The 15,657-nt window shown below is 41.9% G+C and overlaps 1 protein-coding gene across 5 annotated transcripts in view; it reads right to left on the bottom strand.

Moving 5' to 3' along the window:
• HOMER1 (homer scaffold protein 1) overlaps nucleotides 1-15,657 on the bottom strand; it is a 66,141-nt gene that overhangs the window by 31,326 nt on the left and 19,158 nt on the right. For all 5 annotated transcript variants that reach the window (XM_072137722.1, XM_072137691.1, XM_072137697.1 and 2 more), the window contains 3 exons: nucleotides 11,464-11,595; nucleotides 8,368-8,460; nucleotides 1,715-1,857 (listed from right to left, as the gene is read on the bottom strand). In XM_072137722.1, coding sequence (XP_071993823.1) covers nucleotides 1,715-1,857; nucleotides 8,368-8,460; nucleotides 11,464-11,595 — 368 coding nt within the window. The remainder of the gene's footprint in view (nucleotides 1-1,714; nucleotides 1,858-8,367; nucleotides 8,461-11,463; nucleotides 11,596-15,657) is intronic.

Here is a 15,657-nt window from a genome sequence, read left to right as displayed (position 1 = left end):
TCCTTTACGGCATAACTCAGATTATGGTGTTCTTTTGATTTTCTCTGAGTATCCACCTTGTGTGCTTAGTACCGGTGGTCACACATGCTCAGTGGTGACCCCAGGAGTGACAACTGTTAATATGCAAAGAAGTCAATAAAAATTAGTGCACTGAAAGCAAATTCTTCTCTCTAGCATTGGATTTGTTTAGGTGGACATTCCCAAAGCAAATTAAAATAATTTGATGGGGCTGGTAAAATGATATAATATTAATATGTGGAAATAAGTGTCTTTAAATTATTTCTGTTTTGTAAATTTTTCATGAGCTACCAGAAATGTAACATGCATCACCAATTATATTTTCTTGACATCATTTAATATTTTTTTCTGCACTAGTTCTGGAGTATTTGGAATATTTTATTAGACCATTCTTAAAGAGAACCTGTCACACCCCCCACCACTTTTTAGTCTTTAAGCATGTCCCACTGATGCCTCTATACAAGGGATTAAAAAAGACTTTTATTGATGTCATCTGATCCAGGAGAGCTGAAGTATATAGTCTGCATTCCCCACTTCTTTACTGCGACTGCTAACCCAGCTCCCCTTGTGAATGAGAGAGACATCTGACTCTCTCAAGAAGATCCCTGAAGGCAGATTGAGGTTGATTTCTCTTCACATGGCCAAGTCTCTCTCAGCCCCCACTTTTCTGAGAGAGTTGTTAATGATGAGTAACACACAACCACTATCTGTCTCTCTCTCTCTCTCTAAATGTTCCAGCAAGGGATTTTGTACTACTTCCTACTGCCCCTGAAGGTGAAAGCAAAGGGAGCTGTATATATCTATAGTTGAATATTGGCAGACGATCCATAAGGCAGCATGGTGTAGCAGTGAGACTTGTCAATCAGGAACAAGGAGGCAGGACTCAGAATTTAGTGAAAAAATAAATCAAAATTTGGTATCTGCATGATCATACTGACCCCAAGATTAAAGATGGTGTGTCATTTGGACCACGCAAAAGATTATATAAATAAGAAAATTGCGCAACTGCAGATTTTTTGTCAGTTGGACCGCCGTTGTAATTTTTTCCCAGCTTCCTAGTTCATTTTATTGACCCTAGGAAGTAAAATGTGTGTCGCAGAAAATAAGCCCTCAAGCAAAAAAAAAAAAAACACTTATGGTTTTTGGAAGACAGAAATGCAAAAACCAAAAAGGGCCAGGTTGTTAAGGTCTGAATAAAATACCACTATACCTCTAAACAGGATGCAAAAATGTACTGTGAAGCCCTATACATCTGAAGTAAGGATCAGTGATCCCTATGTGTGCTCCGCTACTCATACCCTTGGTGTGTGTAACACAGAGAACTCTTCATGGTGAGAACTGTGATATTATTGCTCCACAATAAGTTACTGAGAACAAATTGGTAAGTAACAAAATGCAAAGGCCCATAGAAATATACATGAATCAGACAATGTAATTTGCATATGCAAAGCACCAACTGATCAGAGAGACTCTATAAATGCACCTTGTAAATAACACACTGCTACTAGTTTACCCCGATGTGCTACAGATAAGATATTGCATATAATAATATTCAGGAGGTAATGAGATTATCACGAGTCCATAATAAGCACTCACACAGGATTATACAGTGCCGCTCATATCTCCCCCACAGCCATATATTAGTATATTAACAGAGACACATCAGTTTATCAGGATTTGGGAACTGAATTGGTACCTATGTGTAAATGGCAATGCATTCTGCGTAGGTTCAGCCCTTGGTTCAGAATTTTGCGTCACTTCAGGGGTTGTTCTCTCGTCATCCGTTCCGTTAATGCTTTCTGGTGTTAAAGGAGACTGAATATCCCCTCCAGCAGATTCCTTTAAGGAAATATTCAAGAAGTTAATATCAAGAAAGGAATGTAATACTTTTATAACAATTTTTTTAACCATTTGCTCCAGAAATTAAAGACATGAATGCAATGGGCTACTGTTTATCGACTTAGTGCTGGATTAGGACACAGATTCATTTATTCATTATGTGCGACTTTTGAAATTTATGTCACTTCTGTTTGGAACAAAAAAAATTCACACAAAAATATATTGAAAGGGAACCAAGTGATGAGGTAGGACCCAGACCAGGGTAGACACTTAGGACCAGGTGTCAGTCGGGGGCAGCCAATAAGGGCTGTTGCTCCGCGGTTAGGCCAGGGCTTGTCAGGTCCTAAGGTCCCTAAGTGACATCCACATTTTTAGTCCATCTAGTTGGGACACAAAAATGGACTGAACTCTGGGCTCCAGATTACCACCACGTTCACAAAACCATCTAACTGCAATGCCCCAGCACCACTGGATGATGCATTGGAAAATATATACTCATCTGAGTGATAAGTTCTCACTTGGGACCTGGTTATATTACTTGTTTTGCAATTAATGTGATCAAGGATTTGTTACTAAATAACTGAATTGTGACCAGTCAACTGGTCAATAAACTGAAAAGCGGGGACTGCAATATTATTTGCCCCCTTAAGTTAATACTTCGTAGCGCCACCTTTTGCTGCGATTACTTGGGGTCGCTTGGGGTATCAGGTCTCTATCAGTTTTGCACAAATTTGCCCATTCTCCTTGGAAAATAGCTAGAGGTCAGTGAGGTTGGATGAAGCGTTTTTGAACAGCAGTTTTCAGCTCTTTCCACAGATTCTCGACTGGATTCAGGTCTGGACTGTGACTTGGCCGTTCTAACACCTGGATACATTTATTTGGGAACCTTCCATTGTAGATTTTTCTTTATGGGTGGGATCATTGTCTTGTTGGAAGATAAATCTCTGTCACAGTGCAGTGTACGACTGATTGTTGTCCTATGGACAGACTCTCCCACCTGAGCTGTAGATCTCTGCAGTTCATCCAGAGGGATCATGGGTCTCGTCTCTGATAAGTCATATCCTTGTTTGAGATGAAAGCTTAGAGGGACAGTAATGTCTATGTAGATTTGCAGTGGTCTGATACTCCTTCCATTTCAATATGATCACTTGCACAGGGCTCCTTGGGATATTTAAAGTTTGTGAAATCTTTTTGTTTCTAAATCCAGCTTTAAACTTCTCCACAACAGCATTATGGACCCGCCTGGTGTGTTCCTGTGTCTTCATGATGCTTTAAACAGAACCCTGAGCCTATCACAGAGCAGGTAGATTTATACGGAGACTGGATTACACACAGGTGGATTAAATGTATCATCATCAGTCATTTAGGACAACATTGGATCATTCAGAGATCCTCAATGAACTTCTGGAGGGAATTTGCTGAACCGAATGTAAAGGAGCCAAATAATATTGTACGCCCCACTTTTCAGTTTATGATTTTTTTTATAAAAGTTTGAAATATCCAATAAATTTGGTTCCACTTCCCAATTGTGTCCCACTTGTTGTTGATTCTTCTTCAAAAAATTTAAATGTTATGTTTTTATGTTTGAAGCCTGAAATGTGGCAAAAGGTAGAAAAGTTCAAGGGGGCCGGATACTTTTGCAAGGCGCTGTATATATGGGTCTAGATTGGGGGAGATTCATCATGTCTACATAGACAAATAATGCCTGAATTAGATCTCCCCCTCACTGCCAGTTTTGTGGCTTCTATGACCCGCAGCCAACTCATACAGGACAGTTTTTCAGATAGGTCTTACATGAGAACCCCAAATTGTGGCCAGTGGAAGCCAATGACTTGTAGTGATACAAGTGGTTCAGTAAATAGGCCATCTACTATAGTCTTATATATTCTATTGTATTACTATGCACCATGCTTACCCATTTGTTTTATTGTTGCCATTTTGTATTTTGTAATTGTTTTAACTTGGTTCTTATTAGGGGTCTTGTTTTCAATATGCTTTACAATATGATTAATGTACGAATTTTGTCCTCCAGTGACAATCCTGGATTTTGATTGGAAGGAAGTAATGTGACTTCCATATAAGTTTCACAGACATGAACAAAGTTGCTACCCACAACATTTCAATGAAAACTTTTGATGGCAGCATAATCGGGTTGTGAAGCAACACAAAAATAATTCAACAGAATAAATTGTTTCTGGATTCCATTTGACCTTAACTTGTATTCCAGAAGATGTGTGTAACAACAAATACACAGTTTGTATGGGGTCATTGAAGATCTGAGACACCACATCCTGGACAGGTCAACTATCAAAAGAAGCCTCTGTCACCAGAAGCTAAGGAGTATAAGGCTCTGTGCACTGTATTGTAGATGTTCACTTGAATGGAAGCACAATTGCAGTTCCCCAACATGGCCACTATAGAGTGTATGGATTTATTTTCTTCTAAAACCCTCCCATGTTCAATTTCTGTCAAGAACAGCTGATCAATGCTGTTCAGGATTTAGGTGTCCGTTCCTCGCAAAGGTGATACTTATGACCTCTCCTAAAAAAAGGACGTCAGTGTAAAATCCTCTACCCAGAAAACTTTTGCAATCCCTTCTGCTGTGATAATATGTAAGAAAAGTGCCAAATCAGTACAACTTCTTATAACGGGGTCATATGGTTACCAATAGTCTTTCTTTCTCTCCATAATATGGACCTATGGACATCACATACCTCATACGCCTGAGGCCTTAGAATAAATGTTCAAAAAGTCCTAAAAGTCTTAAACTCCAACATTGACATATAGCCTGAAATCCTACAAGATCAGAAGTAGAACAGCAAACCAGCTGTAATATGGCTACTTGAGGCATTCAAAATTCCAAAATCGTCATTTCCTAATAATCTCAAATTAAAGGAATTTTACTGAACCTGCTTATTTCCACTATTAAAGGGGTTGTTTGATACTAATTAAAAAAACAAAGTGGCCAGGGGTGGGCTGCATAAAAAAATGACTAGTACTTGCCTTATCCGGTGCTCCAGGTGCCCAGCACCGCCCTCTCTCTGTGCCATGCCCCTGTTTATTTACAGAAGCTCTGGTCTTGCACACCCACCCAACCACTGTCCCAATACTGTATCAGGTGCTGGGACAGAAAATGTGGGCGCTGGAAGCTGCAAGAGCGGAGCTTGCTTGCCCCTGTAAACAAACAGAGACACCAGAGAAGCCGGGAGCGCCGGAGGAGGTAAGTACTAGTTATTTTTATTATGCAGCCAACCCCTGGCCCCCTCAGTTAGTCTTGGACAACCCCTTTAATAAACTACGAATTAGCAGTTATCCTTGTAGGATGTTTCTGTTCCAAAATGTCACCTTGTAAAGGACTATATCTCTAGTAAATTAAACCAGTAGGGCAAAGATAATCCAGTAATGTGGCTTCGTTTCAGCAATGTAATGTCACTTCTGAACAGGAATAGTATGTCCCTCTTAAACAAGAGAACCAGAATAAATGGTACCGATCTCTACATAATTGGATTAGAATTTGGTGTCAGCAGGCTTCCAATCTCTCATCTCTCGGTGGATACAGCTCAGCCATGCCAACTGTGATTACAGCTTTTTCCAGCCAATTTGGACACCTGTGCAGCAGATACTGGACCTCCACCAATTCCTTACTCAACAGGAAATGACCAGATGTCAGATGCAAATGGCCTTCAATCAAACCCACTAAGCTGGAGAGAGAGAGGAGACCGCGCTATGACAACCTTAAATAGAAGATAGTTAAGGGACACACAATGTTCTGATATCTTGTGGTACATACAGTAGACGCACTGGGGGGGACATTTTTTAGAATGGATCACAATGGATCAAATATCACACGTGCTAACATATTCCACAGTCACATGTTCACCAAGATTCTATCTACAAACTAATAGTAACATTTCTTGCTTGAACTAATATTTCTGGAATCATGGTTGCTGCTATAACTACTTTGCTACTATGCCACCCAGAGGACGGCCAATTCCTAGTCCTTGTGTGGAAGGAGCATGTATAAGGGCAGCTCTAGGTTGTATCGCTCAACTATGTGGTGCTATGGACCTGGTATCCCTCCTTTGATTGGAGCTGTAGTAAAAGTATTTACTCCAGCTCTCTAGTAACTACAGTAGTTATTCAGACTCCGACTCCACCAATATGTAATAAATTGGTACGGTTTGATCAATGCAGTATATGATATTTTTTCATAGGAATTTTGAAACTTTCTATAAATGTCTGTTCTATTCCTGATTTAAGGCAGATGTGAAGATCCTTTTTTGGTTTGAGGGCCACATTGTCATACTGCTCAAGGGGCCGCACCAGTAACCAGCAACCTAGATTGCACCAACAACGACAGGCTGTAACTTCACAAGGTTAAGAAGGTGTGGTTGCAACTGGCCCCTAAGGTGTCACCTTAAGAAGGCTAGTACTATAAACCATACATTATTGCAAGGAGCCTGGCACAGACTTTGCACTGGGGCCTATCAGCTTGAAGTCACACTACTTAGAACAGCACAAAATACCACCCCCAAGAGGACCTAGGATCAGTGCAGCACAGCTGAATAGTACTTTCCATTCCTGGGTCTTCTTCAGCCCACGGGGCCACTATGCTCTGGGTCCTGATGTTCAGTTAACCAGTGGCAGGAGTCAGGACACAGAGCAGAGTGGCAGGAGATGACCCAGGAACAGTGAGGACTTCTCAGTTACACTCACCACTACTTCCTACACCAATGGAAGCTTTCATCAGTTATAGAAGCACTCATTGGGTTCTTGAATGTCAAAAGTGTGCAGGCCGCAACTTGATGCTTAACAGGTTGTATGTGGCCGGTCGGCCATGGGTTGTGCATCCCTCTTCTAGGCTTTTAGTTTAGATGAATGTGTGTTGCATTTTATGTACATGCTCAGTAGTGAAGCTTCTCTGCAACAAATCAGAAAAAAAGGCACTGCGAAGGAAATGTGGAGAGTTGTGGAGTCGGTGATAATTTTTGATGGAATTGGAGTCATAGTTGGAGTTGGAAAATTGGAGTCGGGGTCAGAGTTGGGCAAGGGTTATCAACTCCCCAGTCCTGCTTGGTGATGACTAGGTGTGATTAGTTTTATAGAATCTTGCCACTGTAAACTCAGGGCCGCCTAATATATCGTAACTCATGGCAAATGACTCCTAACTCATAGCCAAGTAAGTTATATAATGGTCAGTTAAGAGTTACTCATCATACACTGATCTATGCAATACTGTTAAGGAAAACTTTAAAGGGAACATGTCATCAGAAATTGACCTCATAAACCACTAAAAATATGTTGCCGAGTAGCTAAACCCCTTCCAGATCGTGTTTCTTTCATAAAATAGTTGTATAAAGTCAAGGAGGAGGGAAGCTTAACAATGAAGTCAAGCTCTCCCTGCCTCACAACACCCCCTGCACTGTAATTGATGGTCCTTCATCTAGGGCAGTGATTGCGAACCTTTTAGCGGCCAAGTGCCCAAATTGCAACCCAAAACCCCCATTATTTATTGGGAGGTGCCAACCAAAAATTAAAGCCGTAACTTATTGCTCCCTGTTCTTCAATAACTTTCGATCATATTGGCCTCCTGAGGACAAGATGTAAAATTTGCATCATGGTAGCTTCTTTCCAGTGTCCCCCTGTACACAGAGAATCATGGGGCCAGAGAAAGGTCTTCCAAAGATAATTCGGCCCTGTCTACTGATTCTCCCTCTTCCTACAGTCCCAAGTAGTGAAGTACGTATCACTTAAATATATGACTGAAAGCAGCATCGTTTAAGTTGCATGGAACTGCAGGAAGATTCTTTGAGTCCTGTCTGGTGTGCTGGGGCAGTGGCCCGGGTGCCCACAGAAAGGGCTCTGAGTGCCGCCTCTGGCACCCGTGCCATAGGTTCGCCACCATTGATCTTGGGGCATCAATAACCAGATCTCCTGAAGTTGGGTCCCTGATACTCATCACAGCAGAAGAGGCGTTCTGAGGTGGAGAGATCTTGACTTCAGTACTAAACTCTCCGCCTCCATGACTTTATGCAACCAATTTACATTTCACTTAAAAAATAATTTTCTGGATGATACCACCACACTGCGCCATAAAAGTACCATGGAAAAGGAAGATTTGTAGTGGATGTTCAGCACATATACTTCACAAAGATACTATAGAGCTGTAATTATTCTTTTTTGAATAAATAACAACAATGCAGCATGCACATGCAGAGAAAAGATCAACGCATTTCGATGCATTGCGTCTTATTCATATTCATGAAAGTAACATGATCCAGAAGGTATTGATCTGCTTCACAACAAACTGGTATTGGTTTATTAGACCAATTTCTGATGTCAGGTTCCCTTTAAATTATACTCAATCTTTGGTAGCTAAGACCCAGAACAACCAACTTAAATCTGGATGTTAGATCTTATCAATACCACATACAGTATATTTGATTTAAATCCCACGTGCACTAACAACCTCTTACCCACAATAATAAATATGGGTGACAGTGCCATTACCTGGGAAGGAGTACTAGTCAGCTCCATCTTTTCTTGGGATTTCTCCTTTGCTAATCGAGCAGCTTCTTTAAATTCCTGAAATTTTTCTGCAAACTAATCGATGAAATAAAAATTAATAAAATGGAACAGATCATTACACATTGCCCCGAGCCAACGACAGATAAAATATGTATATAAAATAAAAATGTAACGGTAAAGGAGAAAATGAATACATTTTTTAATGGAAGATAGAGACTTCCTTCCTATCTAATATACTTTGTGCTTCTATGGGGTAAAGGGAAGCGACATATATACCCAATGCTAAACTATACAAATGCCATATGAAGTATGAAACCTCAGACTGTATTAACAAGGGGAACAAATTCTTGCCCCAAAAGCTGTATATGCCCCCTATTACCCTCCCCATAGTTACTTAGTATTGCTTTGTTCCATTATGATGATAATTGTACTTCCAATTGTTCCATACCAGTGATAAGCTGTATTCTGCTTCTCTGGTGGTTCATCCAGTGGAACAGAACATGTCCCCACAGTCCACAGCTCAATCAGTCCCTAAATAGTCAATGACCACAAAGCTGCCCAAAAAGGATGACAAGATAAGATGTATCATAGAGAGGAGCTCGCTTTTCAAGGGAGCAAAGATGTTGTGCCATGTAGACACGTCTTTGCACTCACAGGCAGAATGAGCTCCTCTTGTTGGTAACCCTTCATGGATTGCCATCCCTGATGTGTATCTCTGTGGGTATTGACTATTTTGAACTTTTTTTTAACAACTTAATTTTCCACATTATACAACGCCACGAAAGAGGATGGAGCCAAGTAAAAAGGATATAATGAGGATGACAGAAATACAGTTAAAGAAACACACACAATGGAGTAAGGGTACAAATGTATTATAATATCAAGCATATGCTAATATGGGAGGTCTGACCACTAAGACCATGGCAAGGGCCACCATTGTGCACTATGGCTCCTTCAGAATTTTACTAGGGACTGAGCCATAGGCTCTCAGGCACTTCACAGGTGTAAAGTGGTGTTTTGCAGGAAAAATGGCAAAAAGTTAACCAGTGAGACTTTGAGCTTACAGACCCCCACCGATCAGCAAACAGGTGAAGAAAAGATTCTAGCGATTAAGCCCCCACTTGCCATGGGGGTCTCTATATCTGTCTAAATGGAGATACCTTCTGGTGACCAGATCTGTGGTAAAGTGGTCTCAAAGGAGATCTTGGTCATATTATACTGGGGAACAAATAATAAAAATTGTGGTGCCAGGAGAAATTTTTTTTACAAATGTGAGGTGAGAGCCTAAGTTAGCTTTATAATAATCTGTAATATTAGACATGTATAATTAGTCAGGCAATGGGAAATTAAGAAGACTTTGCTCAAATTAATATTTCACATATCTTCCCAAGCCCGAAGTGCTAATATTTCTGCCTCCCCCTGAGCTATATTACATACGTTAATACTTTATAGAATTCAAGTTTTCACATCATATAGTAGATATTTCTCCCGCAGAAAAGAATTAATTCTTTGGGAGGGGGATAGTTTCAAATATTGGGGGTCATTTACTAAGGGCCCGATTCGCGGTTTCCCAACGTGTTACCCGAATATTTCCGATTTGAGACGATTTCCCCTGAATTGCCCCGGGATTTTGGCGCACGCAATCGGATTGTGGCGCATCGCCGCTGGCATGCACGCGACGGAAATCGGGGGGCGTGGCTGAACGTAAACCCGACGGATTCGGAAAAACCGTTGGATTTTTTAAAAAAAATCTGTCGCGGAGCTTGCACTTACCTTCACTCAGCCCGGCTCCATGAACTCCAGCGCGTTCTGATGCTTTTCAGCGCAGCAGGAGGAACTACCTTAATAAATCCCGGCCGGACCCGAATCCAGCGCAGAGAACGCGCCGCTGGATCGCGAATGGACCGGGTAAGTAAATCTGCCCCATAATGTTGGGGGTGACTTCCTGCAACATACCCGCCAGCTTAGACAGTGGGGGTCATTTACTAAGGGCCCAATTCGCGTTTTCCCGACATGTTACCCGAATATTTCCGATTTGCGCCGATTTTCCATGTATTGGCCCTGGATTTTGGAAACCTGATGGATTCGGAAAAAACGGCGCATTTAAAAAAAAAAGTGTCGCTGGACTCGCACTTACCTTCACCCAGGATAGCGTGGTGAACTTCAGTGCGTTCCGATGGTCTTCAGAGCAGCAGCGACACCAGGTGGACCAGGAGGAACTGCCTTAGTGAATCCCGGCTGGACCCGAATCCACCGCACTTAACGCACCGCTGTATCGCGAATGGACTGGGTAAGTAAATCTGCCCCAGTATCTCAATTGAGTAATTTACAACCTGGATCTTTCCGACTATTGTGAAATTACAACACTGAGCAGTCATAAAATGTAAGAGCATGCTGGGAAGTATAGTACAATAAATGAGTGATTTGCCGAATATTTGTAGCTTATCACAGTCAAATAATTTCCATATTCTTTATCCCTTGACAGCCACAAGCTGGGAGGTGGAAACTGAAAATCTCTGCACATCACTGATGTCCTGTCCCATCCACGGATGGTGATGCAGCAGATACATTTGGGGAGATTCATTATGCCTACTCTGACACTTTTCTGGCTGAGAAGGCACAAGAATCTCCCTCTCGCCACCAATTTTTTACTTTCTCCGACTCTCCAACAAGGGGGTGTCAAGTTGTAGTGTATGCGGGAAGCGGGCCATGAACGGAAAGCCATCAGAGACTATAGTAAAAATCTCCACCATTTCACGTCTGGTCTACAGGTCCGAACTGGCAGAGTTTGGGCCCGCATTTACTAAGATGCCAGAGCCTCTAAGTGAATATGGGCCCTGGACCACCAGCGCGGGGAAATTTGGATGCCACTTTTAATGAATTCCTCCCATTGGTTATTTGGTTATTGGTATTTGGTTCTCCTCTGAAATTGTTGTCGCTATTAAAAGCCTTTACTTAAAACTATTGTTGGTAGTAGTAAAAAAAGTTGCTGCAGACCAGGCTAGCCCCACTGAATTTCTATCTAGATACCAACCAAAGTATTGTAGATCATGTAGTGTTCCACCTCCGTATACTCACCTTTGTGAGATGGTGCTCAGAGGAGAAGCCAAGGCCATATACTGTGTTAGCCCTGCTGTCCGCCCACTGGCCAAACTTCTGGGATGTTTTAGTGAAAGTCATGTTGGGACTGATGGTGCTATTTATTATTGCCTAGCAGAAAAAGACATAAAAGTGTTAACCATGAACAATGAAATTCTATGGGGCAGGTTCATGATTAGGCAGGTATCTTTCACATTTTTGGATTGTCTTGGAGCTCTTTAGGTGTATTTTACAAAATAAATTTTTACAGTCACTTAGAAAAGTTGCATTTTGACACATGAGATGTTAATTGGCTGGACTGGATTTATGACTTTTTAATTAAAAACTTAAAGAGAACCTGTCAGGGTGATCTGGGAACTAAACTACCCATAGGTCCTTATCGACACATGGTTTAGTGCCCTGAATCACCCTTTATAACAGTGATGGCTAACCTATGGCACTGGTGCCAGAGGTGGCACTCGGAGCCCTTTCTGTGGGCACTCAGGCCATCACCAGAGATGACTCCAGGTATCTTCCTGCAGTCCCAGACAGCCCAGGACTTGCTGTGCGCAGAGCTATTTTAAAGTGACAGCTCTACCAGGGACTATTTTCTGCTTTATTGGTGTCCTCAGGGTGCTGGTATCAATGAAAACTGTGACAGAGGAGGGAGTATAAATCACAAATTAAATTGCTGTGTTGGCACTTTGCGATAAATAAGCGGGTCTTTGTTGTAGTTTGGGCACTCGGTCTCTAAAAGGTTTGCCATCACTGCTTTATAAGGTTCCTACTTGGGCACAATTTAAAAAAAAAACTATTATACTTACCTTCTCTCCCAATCTCCATACACTGGCGCTCTGATACAAGTAGTAGTACACTGTAGAATCACTGTGCATGCGCTGTGGGAACAATGCATGTGTAATGGAGCCAGGGACTAATCACATCTTCACACACATCGGGTGAAAAGGCTCGCAGTGGACACAGGTGCAGGTGTCCAATGTATTTCACTCGCATCTAGGTAAGTATAAATGTTTTTTATTTTTTACATGGGACCCACTTAGAGACCTGATACAGGTCGATTTGGGAACCTATATGGGTCTATATGGACCTGTCATTGGGTTAGCGTCCCAAATCGGTGTGACAGGTCTTCTTTAAGTTAATGAATTACAAAGTTGTGGCAAGCAGTTCCTTGCACGGGGGCTGACGTGGATTTTCCTAAATTTGCACTTCATAGATCTGTCTTCCACTACTGGTTGCACGGTGTAAATCTGGAATAAGTTGCCCGAAGAAAAAAGTTGAATGAGTTGGGAAAAGTCCCAAATTTGGTGCAAATTGACAGTTGTGACTAATTGAAGACAATTTGAACTTGACAAAAAGGCAGACATAAGAAAAATAATATATTGGATCTTTTATGACATTATTCATTAGATAAACAAACATAGCTGGAAATCCATAGGAAACTCTTAGGATAATTTCTCTGTAACTCTGAATGTGTCATAAATATAATCATCAGAATAGCCCTATAATTTCTGGTCTCCCATGTATAGAACCAAAGTAGGTGATGCAATATTTCAATAATAATAACCACATACTATTCCAGATTTTATATAAGGCCCAGGCACAAGGTAGTACAGTTCTGATAACGTTGTGCATTAGCGTTCCCTCGTATAACTCAGTAAAGCATATTATTACCATTTCCAGTCTTGGAAGCATTTTAGGTCTTTGCCATAAAGATATCTGCACACATTCTGTGATCGCTTTGGGATTTATCCCATCGGTAATTCGGTAGCCATTCCCAGGCATTAGAAATCAGCCTGCTGTGGGCAGGGGGCATAATCATGTTTCTCTAATCCTAGACAACCCCTTTTGTGCTCCCTGAGATTGGGAGGACATGTTAGACTTGCTTTTCCCCAAAAACTAGAGAAGCTGTGAAGAAAATTTTGCACAAAGTTGGTTCTATGTTATCAGCCAGAAGCACCGGCGGTTTGCCTCGCCTTGTATATACCTGTGAATCCTAGTTGTGCCATCTGCTTCGGCCAAAAATGCCAACTTTTTGTGCAGATTGAAATTTTTGCTTTACATGTATTAATAATTTGGCTGCCTCTATTCTGCCTGCAGTAATGAACGGATCAGCAAGTTCAATTCACTGCAAGGAGCAGAATCATCACAAAACCTCAAACATCTGTACTAGAAAGGCGAACAGCGGCGTTTGCTGACGAAGACTCCGATTCACAAATAGAAAAGTTAATTAAACTGCAGCCTGACCCAAAATGAGAGTATTTAATAAAATGTGTCTGCCAGACGATGCACCTCTTCATTGATGCCAAATCGGACTAAAATAGCAGACAACTGCGGAAACACACGGAGGGATGACATATATATATGAACGGGCCGGATCGGCAGATGTTTGTCCCATAACACTGACACTGCAGATTTCTTATTGGAGATAAATATAGGGCTGGTAGGAATTCCATGACTGGTGCTGTCAGGGATTCGGCATGAATAGAAGGTAGGGATAGACCCTCATAGTCACAATCCAACCGTTTAGGCTACTGTTCCCACATTACTTTTGCTCAGCCTTTTGGTATCCTGGAGATACCTTGTTTCGCCCATGAAATTTAAAACTTAAATTAACAAAGTTTGCACTTTTTGTAACATCAGTCAAGCGTAACACACGTGAGCATACATCATCCAAAGGGAACATGCAAATGTTTTTTGCTCCTCATTGTGCCATATTGTCTAACTATATTGGCAGTCAGTGGACGCCAATACAGCATAAAGGAAATCTACCATCAAAATCAAGAATGAACATCAAGCGTAAACCATAACGCAACCCTATCAATTGCATAGAGATTAGGAGCGACCCTCAGTTTAGTGGGATGCAACAAATGCTCTTACATCTGTTCAAAGATCCATGTCCTCCTTGCATTCTTTAAAGGAAATCTACCATCAAAATCCATCATGATAAACCAGGGACACATAGTCATAGATCCAGGCACCATGATTGTGATAATCTTCTTTTATTTGTTACCCATTGCCTCCATCCTTCTAAAATCCTTCTAAAATCAACTTTTAAAATGATGTTAATGAGCCAGAAGGGCTCCTCTTTGTGCAGCATTACAGGTTGTCACATTGTACAGTAGCACTTCTCCCCTCATACTGGGGCAGATTTACTTACCCGGTCCATTCGCGATCCAGCGGCGCGTTCTCTGTGCTGGATTCGCGTCCGGCCGGGATTCACTAAGGTAGTTCCTCCGCCGTCCACCAGGTGGCGCTGCTTCACTGAAGTTCCCCGGAGGCACGCTGGAATGCCCTGAAATTCACCGGCCTATACCTGGTGAAGGTAAGTGTAATTTTCGCGACAGATTTTTTGTTTTAAATGCGGCGGTTTTTCCGAATCCGTCAGGTTTTCGATTGGCCACGCCCCCCGATTTCCGTTGCGTGCGTGCCAGCACCAATGCGCCACAATCCAATCGCGTGCGCCAAAATCCCGGGGCAATTCAGGGAAAATTGGCGCAAATCGGATAACATGTCGGGAAAACGTGAATCGGGCCCCTAGTAAATGACCCCCACTGTGTGCCGATTCTCCCTCTATTGCATCTGGCAGAGAGGGGGAAGTGCTGAAGGAGCAGGAGAGAAGATGAGACAGTCTAATAGCCTGTGACGCTGAAGCTGAGGCTCATTAGCATAATTTTAAAAGCTGATTTAAGAAGGAAGGAGACCATAGATAACAAATGTAAGAAGGTTACCACAGTCAAAGGCTGGATCTATGAATAAGTGTCCTGGTTTATCATGCTGAGTATTGATGGTAGATTTCCTTTAAAAATGCATGGATCCATACATGGATCTTTGAACCAGATCAAGATGATTGGTTGCACTCCACTACAGTGGGATCTCCTGGGTCCCCGTTATCTATCTCTTTACAGACAGTCTCAAAGAGCTGAGTCCGTGACATATGCTCTAGGTATGGAAAGAGTTAATCACTAGCCTACTTATCTGTGTATAGGGGATGGATCTAAAAAGGTTTTCATATATACTGCTCAATACAGGGTGAGAGCAGAAAAAGGCACATTTGGGCACATTTACTAAAAATCGTGCAAACTGCACTAGGTTTGCCTATGTAGTGTGCAGGGGGCGCCAATTCTGGAAGTGTGGTTCCCGTTTTCATGAACCTGGCACTCCCTGCAGTGCTCTATC

Source organism: Engystomops pustulosus, chromosome 1 (genome assembly GCF_040894005.1).
Source record: "Engystomops pustulosus chromosome 1, aEngPut4.maternal, whole genome shotgun sequence".
NCBI lineage: Eukaryota > Metazoa > Chordata > Amphibia > Anura > Leptodactylidae > Engystomops > Engystomops pustulosus.
The sequence above is the reverse complement of the archived record's forward strand: the minus strand, read 5'-3'. Positions and strand labels throughout refer to the sequence as shown.